Here is a 22,274-nt window from a genome sequence, read left to right on the forward strand (position 1 = left end):
AAGAGACTTGAATCATCAACAAGTTTCAGTTCATGTTTTGTGGTTATTTAGCACACATTTACAGTATATGCGCTGAGTATTGTGTGAAGTTGTTAACATGCAGCCTGTCATAGTTGGCATCTATTTTGGTGCCAGAGTTACAATAAAAATGACAAATAATTATTAGATCTACATTAAAAGGTGTACATCAACCCAGTGTTATACCAGTGACCTGTCCTTTCCTCACCATGATAAGTCTATAATATCAAATATTATTATTACTATTATTATTATTATTATTTATTTATATATATATATATATATATATATATATATATATATATATATTCGTGTGATGTATAAATGGATGACTTTAGACATAAACTGACCCACCTATTTTTTCTTTGAGAATATTTGTTGTCTTCTAGTTATCTGGAGATTGACTTGGCTTAAAGTGATTCTAGCAGCAGGTTAGAAGGATTTAACCTGCTGCTAGATTCCAATAGGGCAGGGTCTGTGAAGTGCGACCACACCTTTTTATTTTGAAGGTCCACTACTAATTTTTTTTTTCTTGGGGGTGGTCCTGTAACCACTTGTGTGCCAATTTGCCTGCACGCTAGTTCCTCCAGCTTGACTCCTTATAAATATTCATAATGGCGCTCCACAGTAAGCAGTGGCAGAGAATGACGACACTGCATTATAGATATTCATAAGGAGGATGTGCTGTAGGAGCCGGCCGGTTGGTGAATCGGCAGCACAAAGAACCGTCCTCTGTGCACCATATACCCTAATTTACATATAAAGAAAAGGAAAGTCTGATGAGGAATGAAGCAGCGGACCTGAATAAAGGTATGGCCGCACTCTCCGCCTCCTGCCTTATTAGAATTTAGCAGCAGGTTAGATCCATCTAACAATAAAACTAATTCTGTGTAATACCTAGCGCAGGGGGCAGTATTTGACATCTTTGAATGCCTGTCTCCTTTACTACCCACATTTTTGTTTCATTAAAGATGTTTTACACCTGTAAAACTGATTTTTTTCTATTGTATTACAAAAGTAAATGAGTATCTTTTCTGGGTATAGCTACAGTATATTGGTGATGCATATATACAGATAGTTACTTTAAAATGTCTATGTAATATAAACCTGATTTAATTACATCTTTCGAATGATTTATTCTCCTTAAACTACATATTTTTATGATGCTTTGACATAAGTGTGTTGCAAGAAGAATTAAAGCTGATTCTAGCTCTGATTCTGTGAACAATCATAAGTATAGCTTTAGTTTTGCTGAGGCGAATTCCGATGGGGCTAAATCATTAAGATTAATTGAAAAAAAATTTAGGGTACTTGGGGACAAGCAGATCATGTCAGTGTTTGATTTAAAAAAAAACCAAACAACTGTTTGTTGATCTTAGTGGCAGGATTTAAATTGGCTTATGTGCAGTATTGGGCCAAGCTTAATGTACTGGGAGGAATACCAGGCTGTCCTCTGCCTTAGGCCTTATTCACACGTTCCGTAATTTACGGATCCGTATTTCCGGATCCGAGTTAGTGCACATTGAAGTCTATTGGGCTATTCACACGATCAGTAGCAGAAATGGATGAAAATCAATCCGTAAAAAAAAAAGGACATGTCCTAGTGCGGACCGGGTGCGGACCCATTTTTTTTTGCGGATCCTCTCATTGAAATCAATTGGTTACGGATTGTTTACGGATTGTAACATGTTGGCATCCGTATTTCCGCAAAAAAATCCGGATGAAGTGCATTGAAAAGCAATGAGTAGTAAAAAAATGGAATTACGGAAATACGGATGGAATACGGATGAAATACGGATGGAATACGGATGTCCAATCCGCAATTTCTCACGGGTTGTTTCAGGACCAGAAAAAAATACTGAACGTGTGCATAGGGCCTTAATGTTATCAGATTATTAATAAAGTGAACAATGTAAAATGCACATGTGTATGCATTTACACACTCACACATACACAGTTAGGGTGCCTTTACACAGAGAAGCCAGGAATGGATTTGACCACCTGCTCTCTGTTTATAGTCTGTTCCTGGCTTTGGCTTCAAGAAATCTGTCAAAATCTTTTTGTGTAAAGGCATCATTACTCTATCAAAAACCAAAAAAGTGTAGAATTTCCTTTTCTTTTTCCATCTTTTCTCTTCCCCTTCATTTAAAAATTTAATGTAAAAATTTAATATATCATAATACTTCAAGCAGTATTCCTAATTTTTTATACATGGAACATTAAAATGAGATCTATCTTTTGAACTATCAAGAGCTTTGCGCAAAAAATCCTAATAATTACTTTGTGAGTCCCACAGGGATTCTAATCCCAGTTGTGTCTCCTAAGATCTCCACTAAGAGTGTGATCACATTGCGGAATACGTGCAGAGACTTCAAGCAGATTCTGGCACGCGCCTTGAAGTTCCACCCATCCCATAGACTTAATGATATTTGCCAGCAAATTCTGCCATCCTGCTAAAGAATTGACTTAACCAAGGGCCTCACCATGGGCCATTTACCACAAGCTCCAACTTCCAGGACTTCTGACTGACATAAAGGAGTCTTGGCCAACAGATAGTTCTCAGCAGTACCATTCTATCCACTTTTGAAATACAAAAAGTGCACATAGAAGCCTTATTTGAGAAAATTCCCATACTTCCCATAATGAATGTATTTATTCCCCATGCCCAAGCATACTGTATATAAAACATTGAATAATAAGAGCTTAGTTGTTTTGTATGTATGCTATATAGCGTATGCAGTTGGCACACTTTTACCTAGTATTCCTTGTTCTAGGCATGGTATTAAATATTTTGTGGCACTTTGGCCTACAGATCGCATCCATTACTATATGTGCCTATTGACTACAGATGGAGGATCATTTCTTGCTTGTTCAGGCATTACAGTTTCACACTATAGTCATCTCTTCATATATAACGTACATGTACTGTGCTAACAGTGGCATGCATGTACACATCTCTGCCACAAGGGGGAGAACAAGAGCTAGCATGAGCATTGTCTCACCAGCCGGCTGTAGTGTTTGTTCCATTTCTTTAAAGGTTCTAAATAAATTGATGCAAAGCACTAAAAATAAATTAGAATAAATGTACTGTGCTGCAGATTGTGCAGTTTTACTTGCCTTACAGAAACATCTGCTTGCCTCCTTAAACCCCAGAGTGTTCAGCACCTAGGTGTAAACCACTTAATTAACAACTCGAGGTCTAAAAACGCTGGAAATGTTTCCATGTCTGTTTTCATATTCTCATTTACTAGTTTGCTTAAGTGAAAGTATGTCTCCTTGTTTGGTTAAAATAAAGTAGATTTTTATCATTCCTTTGCCTCTTCTTAATGTAAGTCATAGGCTTGCGCTTATTTTTAGTCTGGATAGAATCTTTTATGGCCATTACCAAATCTACTATCGCAGTGTTTGAAAGCTGACGTGATGTTTCTCGTCATGAGTGAAGAATCGGGGGGACGGGGAGCAAGAATAGCTCGAGAATAACAAAAGAAATAGCACAGTTCTCACCTGCAGTGGCTACAGGGTTATCTGCAATAGATTTTGTTCCTCTAATACCCAAGTGATGTGATGGTTGGTAGCGGCATTGCTTCTTTTTTCTGATTAAATAGAAGACGTGTGATTTCTTATGAATTAACCCTTTTAAAATGAGAAGTCACCACTTTTCACGCCAAATATAGCATCAGTAATTGTTGCCTACCCCGCGGCCCTTCAACTCTTACCACTCAATTGGTTTTTCTAATAATAACCAATTTATCGAGTTGTACGTACATAGCAATAAATTCAGATGTCAAGGACTGTGGCGGCTGCACTGCTTTCTTCATGAACATAGAAGCTTGAATATGCCTTCCTGGTCTGTGGATTTTCCCTAAGCAAATAAACACAGAACTTAACCAGGGTAGTTTTCTTGCTGTGATCTGGCACTGTAGCTTAAAGGGGTACTCTGAGACCCAGCTGTATATCAATAACACTGTGAGGCAGCACTTAAGCAGGGGGCCAGGAACTACATCTCCTGACCATATTTATGGTGGCAACAGAGAGGCCTATATTGCCCAATACTGCAGCCATGCAAATTAAGTGGACATATAAAGAAAAAAACTATACATTTATTTTAATAAAGTTATACTACAAGGTAATATAACCTTATGAAAGGAGTGTAATAAAAAAAACTTGAGTCTCTGAAGTATCCTTTATAGTAAAATGTCTTAAAGACTGTTTTATACAGGCATTTTATCTCTTACCCCTGTTCTAGAGTTGATGGTCGGCATTTACCAGTTCAGTATTTTTCATCAGTATTTGTAAGCTAGAACTAAGAGAAACTCAAAATACATAGTTTTGGCTAACTATTACGGTTTCAATTTTAGATATTGTAGTCTCTGAAGCACAATATACTGTGCAGTATGTGCATCTAATCCATCTGTGATAGAGCTGAATAGATGATGGTAAGAATAGCTATAGATGACTAAAGAGGTCAAACCGGCTCCCCAGGTGTTTTGGTTACTATGTAAAACGCAAAAATTAGCAATAGACACACACCTAAAATCTTTCTTCATTAGTACATTGTCCTATTTTTCTATCTACCAAGGACCCAAATACCTAAAATAAAGCAGGATGCCACAGACTTAGACATGTTTGTAGTTTTTTTTATTTTTTTATATTATACTATTACAGTTCAGAAAGCCAGTAACATCATTCATTACAGAGAAGACCAGGAGAAATACACAGCGTTTCCTAAACAATGTTGTGTGTGAATCCACCCATAAGTGTGTCTGAAAAAACAAATTACATAGTCCCACAGCTTTACATCCTAGGCAAACCCTAACATTTCTAATACTTGTGTCATGTCATAAAGTATTCTGATGCACCTGCTGGATGTGCCTGTATAGTTTGTGTGTTAAATGATCACAGTGTGTATATTGTCTATCTATCTAAAATATTTTTTTTTCTAAACCACTTAAAATGTTTTATATGTAAAGCATTACTCATCTGTCCACAAAAGTCCCCTGTAATGCTCATTGTCACTATATGCTGTGATCTATAATATATGAAGTAGCAGAAACAGTTGTCCCCAGGCAGGTGAAGTGGAAGATGAAAGATGCTACTGGGCAGCAAATGAAACCTTTCTATTTTCTGTTCTAGCAGCGAGAGCAGCATGCGGCAGGCGTACTGGGAGCTGAAGAAGGAAATGTCTAATTTACATCTAGTGACTGAGGTACAAGCCGAGGTGCTAAGAAAGCTGAAAGGAACAGTGGCTGCGACCAAGAAAGGCAAGTCACATTACTTGCTGTAATAGGACTCCTCCAAACCTCCTATTCCTGCAATGCCATTTAAAGAGCAACTGGCTATCATATCTCATCAGAATCTCGCTGTTTGAGGCTGACGCGTCTCAGTGTATTAGAGCTGCAGCCTACCCGATTTTCTGGTTTAGCTTCTGTCTCATGCTGCATACTGGTCAACTTCACACATAAAGGTGTTGCTGATGTGTTTTTCTGCTGTGCTGTATTTTGTTCCCCCTTGTGGCTTTTTTTTTTCTCAGCAAGTCTAAGTGTACAGGCAGAGGTGTTAACAGTTTATTTGTATTTGACCTTTTACCGTATCTGCCGTGCATAAAAACAATGCAGATACTTTTCAACCAAGTTTATCTATTGTCAGCTGTCTAGGCAGGAAAAACGTACAGGTAGATAAGCATTTATGCTTGCAGTTTTGTTTTTCTTTTTTACACTTTCATTTATTTTTAGCTTGTGTGCCATCTTCCTGCTTTTTTTTTTTTTTTTTCCAAGGGTTGTAAACTTTCAGATCAATAGAGCTATATGTGTGGTGAGTGCTCCTTCTTGTAGTCCATACGCTGAGGATGGGCATTGGTGAGGATTTATTTACTTAAATTGGGCACTCCGTGGACACTGTGCATATCTTTTTGGTATTATTATTTATTTTTCTCTGTGTACAGACCGATCACAGGAATCAAAGCTTGAGAACATGCATAGATACAATATGCACCATTAACATATTTGCAGATTTTTTTACAGTTTGACCTAGAAAAAAAATACAAATATCTACTGTGAGAACTGCAAATAATAGTGCTGTACCTTGCGTAAAAAATCAGCATCAAGACTTTTGTAAAAAAAAAAAAAGTGTGTGTGTGTGTGTGTATATATATATATATATATATATATATATATATATATATATATATATATATATATATATATATAATATGAAGTTATAACCAATAAAAGTATCACTCCTATGATATTTTAAATACCAGAATTCAGTGAGGAAATTTCAAATTTGGTGGGAATCTACAGTATTTAGGGCATGCTTCTAATTCTAGCTTCCACTGCTGGTTCTTTAATTGTATATATGGGATTTTTAATGCTTTAGATTTGGATTTGGCAAAGCTCCACTAATATATGATGAGATTTCATAGGTTGGGTTCACACTTTTTCCCCTACAGTTAGCGTGCATGTCAGGAAAAGTCTCGACATACATGCTAATCGGAATAGTGGTTAATTGTCAGACAGAGGCCAAAAAAAGCGTTTGTATCTGACTGGCCCACATCAATATAACAGAGATGAAATATTGGATAGCATAAAAGACAATACTTTATCCTTCCAATATGTATACCATATAAGCCTTAGTTAAGCATCTGGATATGCCATGAACATTTTAATAGCATTATCTTATAAAGTGTCCACTGAACAGATGCATTTTTAGCCTGAACCCAGTTTTAAAAGAAAACAATCCGTAGGGTGGGGCATCCTGACCTGACAATAGATTCTAATAGGAGACATTACAAAAAGGCACATTACACCTTTTATTATGGTCCTATGGCTGGGGTTCCCCCCTGACAATCTTAAGAAAAAGGGATCCCAAAATCCCAGCTCAATTTAATTCTTTATGGAGCCGTCAAAGAAGAGTAAATGTAGCTTTCAGCCACCTTTGGTGGCTCCATAGAGAAAGAGTAGAGTGCCAGCATAAATGCATAGCTCGCAGCTCCATTTACATGTTAGTTATTCGGAACTATGTGTACCTCCTTTTTTTCAAATGAATGTATTCTTAAGTATGAAATAGCACATGCCACATGGGAAAAACACTATACAGCAGCACACAGGCCGTCTATGGCTAGCCTAAGGGCCAGTTCACACTGAGGAGTCAGCGCTGAATTTCAGCGCTGATTCCTCTCTGAAAATTCCGCCTGAAAATATAGTGCAGAGCCAAATTCCATTGAGTTTAATGGAAGTTGCGCTCTGCAGTTCACAAAGTGAATTTTCCACGACAGGTCCATTACAATTCTACTAGCGGAATCCCATTGAAATGAATTGAGCAGTGATTTTCTGCTCTGAAATTTTCCAATGCGGAATACTCGCGGAAAATCAGCGCAGAATTGGAAAAATTAATAAATTTCAACAAAAGAAAACTTAATTTGAATTCTGACAGAGGTGATTCCGGGTGGAACACTTTTTACTCGCTGATTCCTCAGTGTGAACTGGCCCTAAGGCTCTATTGACATACTGTTGGAAGGCCCCATCAGAGGTTCTGCTCTTTGCAGATATGCAGCGCTACCCTTCTTGTCAAACTGATGGAAGCTCCATGGACCCCAATATTAGTCACTAGGTTATGACTGTCAACATTTGCATCCATCATTGCATGATAGCTTTCACCTTAAACTAATGCCATGGCACAGTGTGAATCTCACTTCCTTGTTTTCTATGACTCATGTCACTCTTGCAGCTTCCCGAGGTCCAGTGCAGTGTGAAGAGGACCTGGAGAGGACCTTTAATAAACTGCGGATAACAGCTGGAGGAGTCACTTACCAAAAGGTGGTTTCACCTAAAGAACAGAAGCCTCATGGTGGTGCCTCTGCCCCACAGCCACATAACAGCACACAGAACACCTTGTCTGTAAAGCCAGAGGGTACACAATGGACAGTCGAGAGGCCTATTCCAGTAGGTGGAAGAGACACTGAGGAAAATGACTCATACCAAAAGTCATGTTCTGAAGAAAACTCTTGGGTAATGCCAAGTCCCCCAAAGCCCAGCGAAACATTATTCTGGGAAACAAAGAACAACTCTACATCAAGTAACCCGGGCCAGTATTATACTCCAAATTATAACTTTGATAGCTAAGACGATGGTCCTAATGTATTAGTGCACATCCACTGCTCCTCTGAAGTCTTGTATATCTAGGTAATTTATGCAATTTGTGGATTTATAGCCAGTTTTATTTAGCTCTCTATATGGACATCACATACATGGATCACTTGTGCACCTTTTATGATTTGCCTTTATCGTTTATTTAATACATTAGAGAGGATTCTATCATATCAGGACACCATCAGTATCAATGTAATAGTTCTCATAAGAGAACAGAACTCAAGAAAGATTGTGACACACAATGGAATTATATTGTACATGGCCGGATCATAATGAAGACTATGTCTATTTTTTATTAAAGGTATAGGATTGCTGAGTGTTAAATAAATAGACTGTAAGTACGTTGGATTGAAAACTTGCATATATTTTCTTTAAACATTAAGATAGTTGTAAATTATAAATAGTGTAATATTAGATGATTAAAGGAGAAGTCCGGCGAAAATTTTTATTAAAGTATTGTATTGCCCCCCAAAAGTTATACAAATCTCCAATATACACTTATTACGGGAAATGCTTATGAAGTGCTTTTTTTCCCTGTACTTACTACTGCATCAAGGCTTCACTCTCTGGATAAAATGGTGATGTCACAACCCGACTCGCAGGGCTGTGCAGGCTGTGGCTGCTGAAGAGGATGATAGCAGAGGGACACAGGGCACTGGAGGGACACTGACCATCCCTCTGCCATTATCCCCTCCAGCAGCCACAGCTCGCACAGCTGTCGGGTTGTGACATCACCATTTTATCCAGGAAGTGAAGCCTTGATTTAGTAGTGCAGGGAAAAAGGCACTATATAAGCATTCCCGTAAGTGTATATTGGTGATTTGTATAACTTTTGGGGGCAATACAATACTTTTTTTCACCGGACTTCTCCTTTATTCCAACAGGAGTTCAGGGAAATTGTGGACTATCACACCATGAGCCTGCCCTGTCAATATTATCCTAGTCACTGTGAATTAAATAGCTGCTGATGCTGTGCAGGGCCAAGTAAAATGAATCCGTTTCTGATCCACTCATTTTAGTAGTCTGCTATTGTGAGAGGTAACATTGTTGTCACTTTTAGAAGAACTTAAAGTGTCACTGTCGTTAATTTTAATTGCAGAAATCAATAGTCCAAGCGATTTTAAGAAACTTTGTAATTGGGTTTAGCCGAAAAATAAATTTTTTTATTTTATGGAGAGAGAAAGTAAAAGTAGCAAAACAGGACAACAAAGAGTTAATTTACATTCACATCACAGGCTCTCTCCTCTGACAGTCACCATGGACCTCTATGACCTCTAATTAGGGCTCTGGATAGCTCCCCCGCTGAGCAATCCTTTGTTCTCAGCTCTCAGCTGCCGGCTAATCTCGCTCCTTCCCCCTCCCCTCTTCATAGACCAGACAGATCTGACTGATGAAAAAACTGTCGAGATTTCCTAATTCTGAGCATAATTGCATATTTGGCTAATAAACCCAATCACAAAGTTTCTTAAAATCGTCTGGACTTGTGATTTCTGCAATCTACAATGGACAATTTACAAAAACATTTTTTTCAGCTCACTCTTTGCAAAAATTACAGTTCAGAAAACATTTTCTCCATAGGTATTCATTTAACCCCTTCACATCAGCAATCTGTATACATACATTCCTGCTGCTCATGCCCCGTGCAGCAGGAGCGTATATATATTCCTGACAGTTAGGGGCTGTAGATGTGTGCGGGACCGCTGCCGTGACAGTGGTCCCGCACACATCAATGTGTGCGGGTCGCGGATAATGACAGGCAGCTGCCTGTCATTAACATCTTAAATGCTGCAATCTATAGCGATTGTGGCACTTAAGGTAGTCAGTGACAGGACAAGCTTGTACTGATGGGTGGGGGTAATCCACTTACCTCCGTCCTGTCAGATCAGCCATCTGTGTATAGAGTCTGCTCTCAGTCAGACTCTATGCACAGATCGCCGATAACACTGATCTATGCTATGCTATGGCGTAGCATAAATCAGTATATGCAATCTAATGATTGCATGTTTTACAGTACAAAATAAGTGTAATTAAAAAAATAAAAGTTCTTAAAAGTATTTAAAAAAAAAAACCTTATATACCCTCCCCCCAAATAAAAAGTTTAAAATACCTTCTTGCCCATTATGAAAATAAAAATAATACAAACTTTGCTTTATATCACATCTACTATTGATTTAGAAAGTTATAATGACAGTGACATTTTGTAAAAATTATAAAAAGTGATTCAAATTTTTCTCTTACTCCAATAATCATATTATTAAAAACTAGAGATCATGGCGCGAAAAATAACACTCCAACCAGCCCTGTAGGTGGAAAAATAAAAGCGCTATGGCTCTTAGAATGCGGGGAGGAACATTGCATTAATTTGACCTGGACATCCTGGCACAAATGTCCTTGATCATGAAGGGGTAAAAAAATGCTTACTTTTGCTTCTACAGCCTTTAAAGCGACTCTGTACCCACAATCTGAGCCCCCCAAACCGCTTGTACCTTCAGATAGCTGCTTTTAATCCAAGATCTGTCCTGGGGTCCGTTTGGCAGGTGATGCAGTTATTGTCCTAAAAAAATACTTTTAAACTGGCAGCCCCGTGCCCTACGGGAGTGGCCTAGATTGTGTATGCATTAGGCTGGCACAATCTCTGTCCCTCCTCCCCACCCTCCTCATCATTAGGAATGCTCCAGGCAGATTGCCTACTATTTGTCAGCTGTGTCAGCCCGGCACATGGGCTGGATCATTAAGACACCTGTGCAAATGTTTAGCCTAGAGAAATTGTTCCAGTGGCATTCCTAATGATGAAGAGGGTGAGGAGGAGGGACGGAGGGGTGGTGCAAAGTTAGGGCACAGGGCTGTAAGTTTAATGGTGCGTTCACACCTACAGGATCTGCAGCTTATTTTCTGCAGCAGATTTCATTTAAATAACTGAATACAGCATAAAATCTGCTGCAGATCCTGTAGGTGTGAACGCACCCTAAAAGTGTTTTTTTAGGACAATAACTGCATCACCTACCAAACGGACCACAGGACAGATCTTGGATTAAGAGCAACTATCTGAAGGTACAAGTGGTTTGGGGGGGGGGTCAGATTGTGGGTACAGAGTCGCTTTAAATTGTGCTGTAGGAGCTCTATTTATTTTTATACAAGACCTATGTGATTCGCTCCAGCAGACCACCTTATATGTGTTCTCCCCCTCCTCCAGCCTGTTTGGAATTGACCATTGGACCAAAAAAGATATTTGTGAGGTCCTTGAAATTCTTTTGGGAGTCCTGTACTGTGGCTGTATGTATGACACAATGGTCAGTTCCAAACTGAATTTTAGTGCTTTACCATCAGGACAGGTGCCTGTGCGCAGAGAACCAGAGGCCAGGCAGTAGACTGATTAAACATAAACCCCTACTTATTTTGTGCCTAAGGTTTGCACAACGCCACCAGGTTAGTGTGGTCAACTTTCAAGTAATTTTCCTACTGATATTGTCCATACATGTTGTTCATCTGCCCTACTCCTTCAGCCTGTGTGAGCTTTCCTCCTTGTACTCACCACCCCCACATACTATTTGAGCTGGTGTGTAATCCCTTCCTGGTAACACATTGAAACAGGAGGTTCATTAGACTCCTATGGACCTATTTAATACATGTCTTGATTACCAGCTAAATTGTAGGAATTTTGTAATGAATGTGGATAGTTGCTTCAGTTTGCATTCAGGAAACAAATCAACAGTAAAACAAACAGTGCAATTGTGTCTATAGCATTTAATTAATTAATTCATTTATTTAGCATTGATTTAATTCATGTGCCATAATGTATAAGAAGTTAGGTTCTGTTCACATCTATATGTCTGGAATAGTTCCTGATTTTATACCTTTTGACATATGCCACTGTGATGCTTTTATTTTTTTTGTGTAGCGCACACAGATTCCACAGCACTTAACATAGTTTTTGCCAATTATTGCTCCCTGTCCCTGTAAGGGTGCATTTACACACAAAGATTATCTGACAAAGATTTGAAGCCAAAGCCAGGGATGGATTTGAAAAGAGGAGAAATCTCTTGCTTTCCTTTATGACATGATCTCCGTTTATAGTCTGTTTCTGGCTTCAAATCTTTGGCAGATAATCTGTCAAATAATCTTTCTGTGTAAATGGACCCTTAGGGCTCACAATCTAAATCCACCTATCTGTATGTTTTGGGTAGAAACTGGAGCACCCGGAGGAAACCCACACAAACACGGAGAGAACATACAAACTCCTTACAGATGTTGCCCATGGTGGGATTTGAACCCAGGACTCCAGCGCTGCAAGCTACAGTGCTAAACACTGATCCACTGATCTCAATGTTTAAATGAAAAAAATATTAACCACTTAGTATAAGTCTTGTTGGCTTCAGTTGTATGACTGGGACTAGGGACTGGGAGCCCTGCTGCATGCACCAAATTCAGTGTAAAAATGAGAATGAGTAATATTTTTTCTAAGGGGTTAAGTCTTTCAGACTGCTGCGAGTATGTATGCACAGGGACCTGCCAGGGCCTTACCTCGTAGCGGATCTCGCTGCAAAACTCGTCCTGTGTGAACGTACCCTAAAAAAATGTTTGAAGTTAAAATATTTGATTGGTTTGGCTCTCACTGCTGGGACCCCACCAATCAGGAGAAGGAGCAGGGTTGGGTGCATGGAAGCACAATTCACTTCCCTGCTTTCTAGCATCTCCCATCTAGTCGCCTTGTGGCAAGACAGATGGCTGAGAGCTGGGGAGTGAAATGGGCTTCCCCCAGCGCGTTCTCTTGATTGGTAAGAGTCTCGGCAATAAGAAAGGTTTTGGTAAGTCACAGTGCCCATTTAAGCTTTAGATGTTAAAGAAGCATTCCTTCATACTTACCCGGGGCTAATCACTTTCTCATGGCATGGCATAGTTCAGGTGCTTTGACGCCATTCAGATCACACTGATGCCCATGTGAGCTCTCCTTTGTCTTCTATGCATCTCAGAGATGCATAAAAGGCAGTGATTTCTGTCTCTTCAAAAGCAGGATCTAAATGTGTCGGAGTGTTAGGATTATGCTGCGCTGCAGGAACTTGATCAGCCTGGGTAAGTATATGGGTGAGCATGCAGCCAGGCCGCAGTTTAGAGAAGAAAAATAAACAGAATGCTTCTTTAACCCCTTAAGGACAGAGCCTGAAATGGCCTTAAGGACAGAGACAAATTTTATGAATATGACCTGTGTCACTTTAGTCACTAATAACTTCGGGATGTTTTTACCTATCCGGCTGATTCTGAGATTTTCTCGTGACATATTGTACTTCACATTTCTGGTAAAATGGAGTCGATACTCATAACGAATCTTTATGAAAAACACCAAAATAACGTGAAAAATTGTGTAAAAATGCATTTTTCCAACTTTGAAACCTTCCTGCTTATACAGAAAATGGTAATGCCACATAAATTATATATTAAATAGCATTAGCAACATGTCTACTTTATAGTGGCAGCATTTATTAAACTATATTTCATTTTTTTTAGACAATAGAAAGCTTAAAACATTAGCAGCAATTTTCCAAATTTTCTGTAAAATTTCAAAATCAGATATTTTCAGGGACCTGTTCAGGTTGAAAGTGTATTTTAGGGGCCTGTATGTTAGAAAGCCCCACAAAGCACCCCATTTCAGAAACTGCACCCCCCCAAACTCTGCAAAAGCACATCCAGAAAGTGTTTTAACCCTTTAGGGGAGAAGTGTGTAAGAAATTTTGAAATTTTTTATTTTCTGTGCAGAGATTTTATTGTAATCCAATATCTTTCATAATGATAAACCTATTACCAGAGAAATGCACCCCAATATTGATTGCCCCGTTTCTGCAGTTTATAGAAATACCCCATATGTGGCTGTATTGCGCTATTTGACGCAACCACAAGCCTCAGATATAAAGGAGCGCCCAGTGAATTTCAACGCCTCCGTTATATTTGGTTATTTTTGACCGTACCACTTCAGGTTGGCAGAGGCTCTGGGGTGCCAAAACATTAAAAACACCCCTAAAGGGACACCATTTAGAAAACTACACCCCTCAAGGAATGTAACAAGGGGTGCGGTGAGCATTTGGACCCCAAAGGGGCTTCACAGATTTTCAGAACAATGTGGTGTAAAAAAGGAAAAATTCTATTTTTTACACTAAAATGTTCTAGCCTTCATTTTTCATTTTTACAAGGGGATAAAAAAAAAAAAAAAAAAAACAGCAAATGTGTAGCGCAGTTTCTCCCGAGTACAGAAATACCCCACATGTGGACATAAAGTGCCAAGCGGGCACAGGACGAGCCTCCAAAGGGAAGGAGCGCCAATTGTCCTTTGCAAGCTGGATTTTACTGGAATGGATTTCAAGGGTCATGTCGCATTTACAGACCCCTCGTGCTGCCAAGACACTGGAAACCCCCCACAAGTGACCCCATTTTGGAAACTACACCCCTCAAGGAATCTAACAAGGGGTGCAGTGAGCATATGGACCCCACTGGTGACGGGCACAAATGTGGAACAATGTGACGTGAAAGGGAAAATTTTCATTTTTTCACTTTCTCGGCACAAATGTGGCCGTCATCAAGGGGTCCATATCCTCACTGCCCCCTTTGATAGATTCCTTGTGGGGTGAAGTTTCCAGAATGGGGTCACTTGTGGGGGGTTTCCAGTGTCTTGGCAGCACGAGGGCTCTGTAAATGCGACATGGCGTTCATCATCCATTCTGGCCAAATCCAGCCTCCAAAATCCAAATGGCGCTCCTTCCCTTTGGAGGCTTGCCCTGCACCCACACGGCGCTTTATTTTTCTCTTTTAACCCCTTGTGAAAATGAAAAATTTAAGGCTAAACCAACATTATAGTGTAAAAATGTAATATTTAATTTTCACGCCATATTGTTCCACATTTGTGCCCGTCACCAGTGGGGTCCATATGCTCACTACACCCCTTGTTACATTCCCTGAGGGGTGTAGTTTCCATAATGGGGTCAATTGTGGGGGGGTTCAACTGTCTTGGCAACACAGGGGCCTTTTAAATGCAACAAGGCCCTTGGAATCCATTCCAGCCAAATCCAGCCTTCAAAAACCAAATGGCGCTCCTTCTCTTTGGAGGCTTACCCTGCACCCACATGGCGCTTTATGTCCACATGTCGGGTATTTCCATACTCAGGGGAAATTGCGCTACACATTTAGTGTTTTTTTTTATCTTTTAACCCCTTGTGAAAATGAAAAAATCAAGACAAGATCAATGATTTAGTGTAAAAATTAAACATTTTTTACACTAAATGTTGGTCTAGCCTTGATTTTTTTTTCCTTTTCCACAAGGGGTTAAAAAAGAAAGTGAACACAAAACGTGTAGGGTAATTTCCCCTGAGTACGAAAATACCCCACATGTGGACATAATGTGCCATATTGGCACAGGGCAAGCCACCAAAGGGACAGAGTGCCATTTAGAGGCTGGAATGGAGGATGGAGGCCATGTCGCATTTACAAAGCTCCTGTGCTGCCAGAACAGTAGAAACTCCCCACAAGTGACCCCATTATGGAAACTACACCCCATAAGGAATCCAACAAGGGGTGCAGTGAGCATATGAACCCCACTGGTGATGGGCACTTACGTAGAACATGTGCCGAGAAAATAAAAAATACCATTTTTTTTCATTTTCACGTCCCAAATGTGGCCGTCACCAGGGGGCCATATCCCCGCTGCCCCTCTTGTTAGATTCCTTATGGGGTGTAGTTTCCAGAATGGGGTCACTTGTGGGGGGTTTCTACTGTCCTGGCCGCACAGAGGCTTTGTAATTGCATCATAGCATCCTCTAATGGGAATGGCAGCCATACCTACTTAGCTGGGGAAAAGGGACAATTCTAATTTATTTGGGGGTATTAGGCCAATTATTAGTTTATAAGGTTGGAAATGACAGGTGTCCATCAAATTCAACCTGTGTTGATCCAGAGGAAGGAAAAAAACCCTCGTGAGGCAGACGACAGTAGCCTCATCACTGGGGAAAAATTCCTTCCCGACTCCATAATGGCGATCAGAATAATCCCTGGACTAACGTGACCCCTGAAATAGGCATAAGGGACAGAATTTAGATAATGTAGAACCCCAGTGACGTGTGGTGCACCTTGAAGCGATCCAGTATGCAGAGGCCGGGGTGATCAGGACAGGTGTCACACTGGAAAATGTTGTCCTTCCTGATCCCCCTATTACGCCACACTCTGCACTTCTTCTGGGGTCTCCCTTTCTCCAGTGTGGGGGACGTCACCTGGAAAATGTTGTCCTGGTGCGATACGGGGTCCTTCATATCCAGAAGCGCTGGGGCCGCTATATAGCTACTAAATATTAGGGCTTTATTTCGGCTTCTGATATTTTTGGATTGTGCCGCAAGCTACAGTAGCTCGGGCAGCGAGGGACCAGAAGAGGGGGGTGCTGGTATAAAAGTTATCCCCGTACAGGTGGTGACCTTTATCCAGCAGTGGGAAGATCAGTTCCTGGACGATCTCCCCACTAACTCCGAGGATAAGGGGGGGAGGGGGCATCTGGGGGCAGGATTCGGGTGTCCCTTCCTTCATACACTGTAATGGTACATGTACACTGCGGAATGGCAAAGGATAACCCTTTGTGCATTCCGCAGCTGGCACCCGCCGGCGGACTGATGCAGGCGTGCGTCTCCGCTCGTGTCACACTCCATTCTATGCACGGGCGGATTCCGCCCTCTGTCCAAAGAATGAACGTGTTCATTCTTTGAACGGACAACGGAATCCGCCCGTGCATAGAATAGAGTCTATGACACGGGCGGAGACGCGCGCCTGCATCAGTCCGCCGGCGGGTGCCAGCTGCGGAATGCACAAAGGGTTATCCTTCGCCATTCCGCAGTGTGCACGTACCCTAAATCTGTAAGTGTACCCTGAGGTACACTCACAGAGTTTGTAGAATTTCACGCCATACCGTGATCTCTTATTGGGACGGTACTGGCGGAAAAGACGTGTCTGGGGGGCAGCGTACGCTACGCTACCCCCAGACATGTCACTGGATGATGAGGAGGATGAGGATGAGGATGAGGATGAATGGAGGAAAGAAGGATCCCCCCCATTCATTCTCACTGGCTGTTTCGGTGTTGGAGGCAATAATAGCATATGCGTCCAACGCCGAAAACACCCTGGGGGACATCTTTATACGGGGACTAGTATATTGGGTATGTAAATGTTTATTGTAAAACTTTATTCCATGTAGTGTGGTGTAATGTAGTGTTTTTTAAGTTTTTTTGACAGTAAGAAAATAATATCCCTACGCCAAGAAAGGGGCTGCTGATAAATGCCGCACTTACGTGCGGCACTTATCAGCAGACAGTGGCGGTAGGATATAGGGGGGGAAAACGCTCCTACGCCAAAAAGGAGGAGTTGCTGATCAGTGGCGCACTTACGTGCGATGCTGATCAGTACTCAGCGGCGTTAGGGTGCAAAAAAGTAAAAAAAAAAAAATTGGGGGGAAAAAAAAAAAAAATCTTTTTAACCCAAAGCAACTGATCAGTGAATGATATTCACTGATCAGCCGCTAGGGGGCAGTAGAGCGACGCTGCCGGAGATTACCGAGGCCCGCCGAAAACGAAGACCCGAGTGTTTCCGAAGATTTCCGACGCTGGACGAACGAACCCGGAAGCAACGCGAAGAAGACGCGACGACGGCGCGGACCGCAGATCTTCGCTCCGGACGGCCAGATCAGGTGAGTATGGTACACCTGCACCACACACCTGTTCTGCACCTCTCAGCTACCTAGCTGGGGGGTGCAGAACTCGGCAATACTGTTTTTTACAGTATGATCGCCGTGATGGGCCGTCCGGTACTGGCCGGCCTATCACGGCGATCTTGGGGGTGGCACCGCGGCCATCTTTGTTGGGGACACTTATGGCGATTGGTGCTATCTCGGACAGCACCAATCGCCATTGCTTTCCGGGCCACCGGGTCACCGATGACCCGGAAAGCTGTTTTCAGCTGCTATATGCTGATCTGTATTGATCAGCATATAGCAGCGATCGTCGGCACGGGAGGGGTTAATCACCCCCCGTGCCGACGAGCAGAGATGGCCTGCTCTACATTATAGCAGGCCATCTTCCCCGACCGCTGTGTGTGAACACACAGCGATCGGGGAAACATCGGGTGTACCTATACGCCCGTTTGCGTTAAAGCCCACCCTGCGGGGGCGTATAGGTACGCCCGATGTCGTTAAGGGGTTAATTTATTGGGCAGATTTGTTTACTTGCAGGTTTTCAAGATATTTATGACTTTTATTTTTGTGTGTGAATTTAAATGGGTTGTGTCGACAAATAAGAAAGGTATACAGTTTTCCAAAAAGCAGAGATATTAGAAGAAATTATACACATGAAAATTTCTGATGACACAGATGCTAGGCTCCTTCATTGCTTTATTTTGCAATTTTAAAATATAATTTGTAGGCTGGTCCACATGCCATAGAAATTATTCTCTAGGGAACTTGTCATATTCCATGTCAATTTTTCTGCTGATTTTACCCCGTATGTTGAAAGGGAAAAATCAATGGAATTTCTGCAACAAGATTCCCAAAGTCTGTCACTAGCTTTAAATACTTTGCTGCAGCGAGCCCAGGCGACACTTGGGCTTACAATAAACATAGCTCAAGGCCTACCTTTTAAACTTCATCCGGCAGCAAGTTGGAGGGGTAAACGCTGCTGAGTACAGTATTCTGCTGGAGAGTATTCTGGAATTTTATTTAAAAAAAATTGCTAAGGTTGTACAGAGAGATAAAAGCTGCACTTATGTACCACTGATTAACTGCAACTCCCATTAGGCTCCTTTGCTCCTATATTGTTCCTACATCCAATACTCAGAGCAGGAATTGTCAACTCAGCCAATCATTGGCTACATTGGTGTCCCTTCTCGGCCTCTGATTTGCTGTGCAGGCAAGTCCTGCACTGAGCTCTCATCTTGAAAGCATGCAGAAAATACAAGAGGTGAGCAATACTAAGGAGCTACCGGGGGTCCCTAAGTTTTTTTTTTCTTTTTTTTATTTACATTTTTTGTTGGTTACCAATGGCCAGTTGGCTCAAAACCCAGTTTTGTAAAAGAAAAAAATTATCTGAAATCATTAAAGATTTAATATGCAGGATCTATCCATAATTTTGCACATGAAAGAAATTCTTTGTGAATAATGCAATGTTTATTTTTGTGGGTTTTTTTTTTCAATGAAGAAAATAAATTTTTTATTATGTTACAAGTGCCTTTTTTTTTTAATAGAAAGTGCATTTTGCTTTTATTAATCCATAATGTATATTCCTATTTGCTCAGAATCTGATAGAAAAGGCCTCATGAGTAGAGAGTTTGAGCAGCAGTACCACTGTGTGCATGAGCTCTAACGGACCTTAGACCTTGTCCACCTTAACCCATTAGGGATATGGTTTGTTTTTGCCTTCAAGACGTGGTCTTATGTTACAATTCTGATATGTCACACAGCAAAAAACATTTTCGTTTCATGCAAAAAAAAAAAAAAGCTGCGCCATTGTATTTTGTTAGGGGTTAATTTTGATCAATACATTGTGTTGAAGGGGTACTCCAAAAAAAGAAATTCTTTCAAATCAACTAGTGTCAGAATGTTATACAGACTATTTAAAAATCTCAAGTCTTCCAGTATTTATCAGCTGCTGCATGTCCTGCAGGAAGTGATATATTCTTTTCAGTCTGACACAGTGCTCTTTGCTGCCTCTGTCTGTGACAGGAAATGTCTAAAGTAGTAGCAAATCCCAATGGAAAATCTTTACTGCTTTGTGCAGTTCTTGTCAGGGATGGGGAACTCCCGTCTCAACTAATTTCTCTGAGAACAAAGGTTTTGATTAGTGATTTTTCATCATGCCCATCTCCTCCATCACCTGTTTGTGGCCTGTCAGGAGAGACCCATACACCTTTTACTGATGGCCAAACCCCCCTCAAGTGTAACGTGTAAGGGGACCTTAAGTGTGCAGGAAGAGAGAATAAGACATGGAAGAATTAAAAGAGTAAACAGCAAACCAAAGAATAGGTCTCAGCAGCTAATGGGGATATAATCCAGGTAGGAAAAAAAAAAAATCTATGAGGAAGAACAAACACCTAGGGTGGCACAAGAAGATGCCACCGGGGACTACTGGCTTTAAGGTCTTTCCGAACTGGAAAGCATGAAAGTGATGACTGGTTCCTTTTAAAGATGACCCGTTGCATATGCTAGCCCTAGTAAAACTGCAGCCCTAAAGCTGATGCAAAACTACAATTCAAATGATGCCTGGACAGCTAAAGCTTTGGCTGGCCAGGCATGATGCCATTTGCAAAAGCTGGAGGGCAACCAGTTTGACACACCTGATCTAACCTTAGTTTTGTTAAGAGGGGAATCTTTTCTTATATCTTGATATTGTTTTATTCCTCCTAAAACTTAATAAAGGAACAACTGGATCTTACCGTTTAGAGGTGTCCCTTACACAGTCCATTCAGTGCTGACAGACGGATTGTATGCTGACACTTCCTCTTAACAATGGAAATAGTTATACCCAGCTGTCAAACGCCAATCTTGCACGTTTTTTTTTCATGCATTCACATTTTTTCTGGCATTTTTTTCTAGTGTTTTTTACTTTGTTTTTTGTTTGCTGAACTTTTTTCCCTCTGCCATTACATGGCCTAGATTCTGGACCACAAAAGGTGACAAAAAGGCCAGAAAAAAATCCCATATGCATAACCCTCAGCATGCTGCATTTTGGAAAAACTAACACAGAGCCTCGAAAATGACAGAGACATCACCCCCAAAAAAATCACAATGTGATGCCTTACATCATAAACACACATCCTTAGATGCCTGTCTAAGGATATGTGCACACTACATAAATCACGCGAATAACTTCCAGCGGATTCCGTGCATGCTCCTGCTTGAATCTCTGCCCGTCCCATAGACTCCATCCTATGCTCAGGTGGATTCCACTGTCCGCCCAAAGAATTGACAAGTCAATGCTCAGACAAGGAACCTGTCTGAGCATAAAATGGAGCCTATGAAATGGGTGGAACTTCAAGCGGGAGAGAAGTGGAATCCGCTGGAAGTTGTGTGATTCCCGTAGTGTGCAGTGTGCACATACCCAAATACAGCCTTCTCTGCCATGACATAGTGCTAGTGAAAGTGTGCTGGACTGAACAGGCTGGCAATGAGTAAAGGGTTGATGTACAGTACACTACTATTAAAGGCATGTTGAGATGAGAAAAGGGTTATTGATGCCCTTTTTGGTTTCATGTAGTAAGTCCCATACATTTAACAGTATGCAGTTGCAGGAGCGGAGCTTGCTTCAGAGGGTAAAGCCCCTCACCTTCAATGGTGTGCTGCAGCAATTGTACTTGTACGCTGCAGCATTTAAGTGTGAGTGACAGGAGTCGCTCCTGTCCTGATCGATTTTCATGACTGCTGGAGGTATATTGCCCCAATCTTTTCATAGTCTGATTCTATACACCAGAGTATATATGTTTGAGATGCACAGGAATAGCTACCATTGGCGACCTGTATTACAGGTCAGACAATAAACCTACATGCACTCTACATACTGAGCTCAATGCTCTTTTCCAGATAAATAAATTCCCTATGTTGAAGGGCTCTAGTATTACAAGTGAAGCTTCAGCCAATAGTTGTAAAGTTCTTATCATGGCCCTAGTATGCTGGATGACCATAGTAACACTCTTCTTTACTTACTACAACTTGCCCACAGTTTCAATTATGGTGGGTATCATAAAAATACAATGGAAATCATGATCAGAAATGTATTAAAAAAAAATATATATATATATATCTATATATATATCTATATATATATATATATATATATAGGTATAACAATACAATACTGAATCTTAACATTAGAATTTTTCAAATTATTGAAAACAAATTCTAGTTTTGTACAGTGTCTGTTTCATTTTTGTTTTCTATAAATGTAAAGTGAATTGTTATCTTTACTTCAGTCACATCAAAATACCAATGTCTCCTTTAATGTAAGTGAATGATATTCAAAAAGCATATCGGATTGTTCTCTTGATATCTTGTAGCTTTCCATTATCTTGCTCATATCTACACTCTGTAAATAATGGGCACGGTAT

At 40.7% G+C, this 22,274-nt stretch overlaps 1 protein-coding gene across 1 annotated transcript in view; it reads left to right on the plus strand.

Annotated features, from left to right (window-relative positions):
• Positions 1-8,559, plus strand: part of AZI2 (5-azacytidine induced 2) — a 39,770-nt gene extending 31,211 nt beyond the window's left edge. Inside the window, exons 7-8 of the mRNA XM_069958637.1 lie at positions 5,152-5,279; positions 7,744-8,559. Of these exons, the coding sequence (XP_069814738.1) occupies positions 5,152-5,279; positions 7,744-8,138 (523 nt within the window). The 3' untranslated portion in view covers positions 8,139-8,559. The remainder of the gene's footprint in view (positions 1-5,151; positions 5,280-7,743) is intronic.
• Positions 8,560-22,274: the final 13,715 nt, after the last annotated feature.

Source organism: Dendropsophus ebraccatus, chromosome 2 (genome assembly GCF_027789765.1).
Source record: "Dendropsophus ebraccatus isolate aDenEbr1 chromosome 2, aDenEbr1.pat, whole genome shotgun sequence".
In the NCBI taxonomy this organism is placed as follows: Eukaryota; Metazoa; Chordata; class Amphibia; order Anura; family Hylidae; genus Dendropsophus; species Dendropsophus ebraccatus.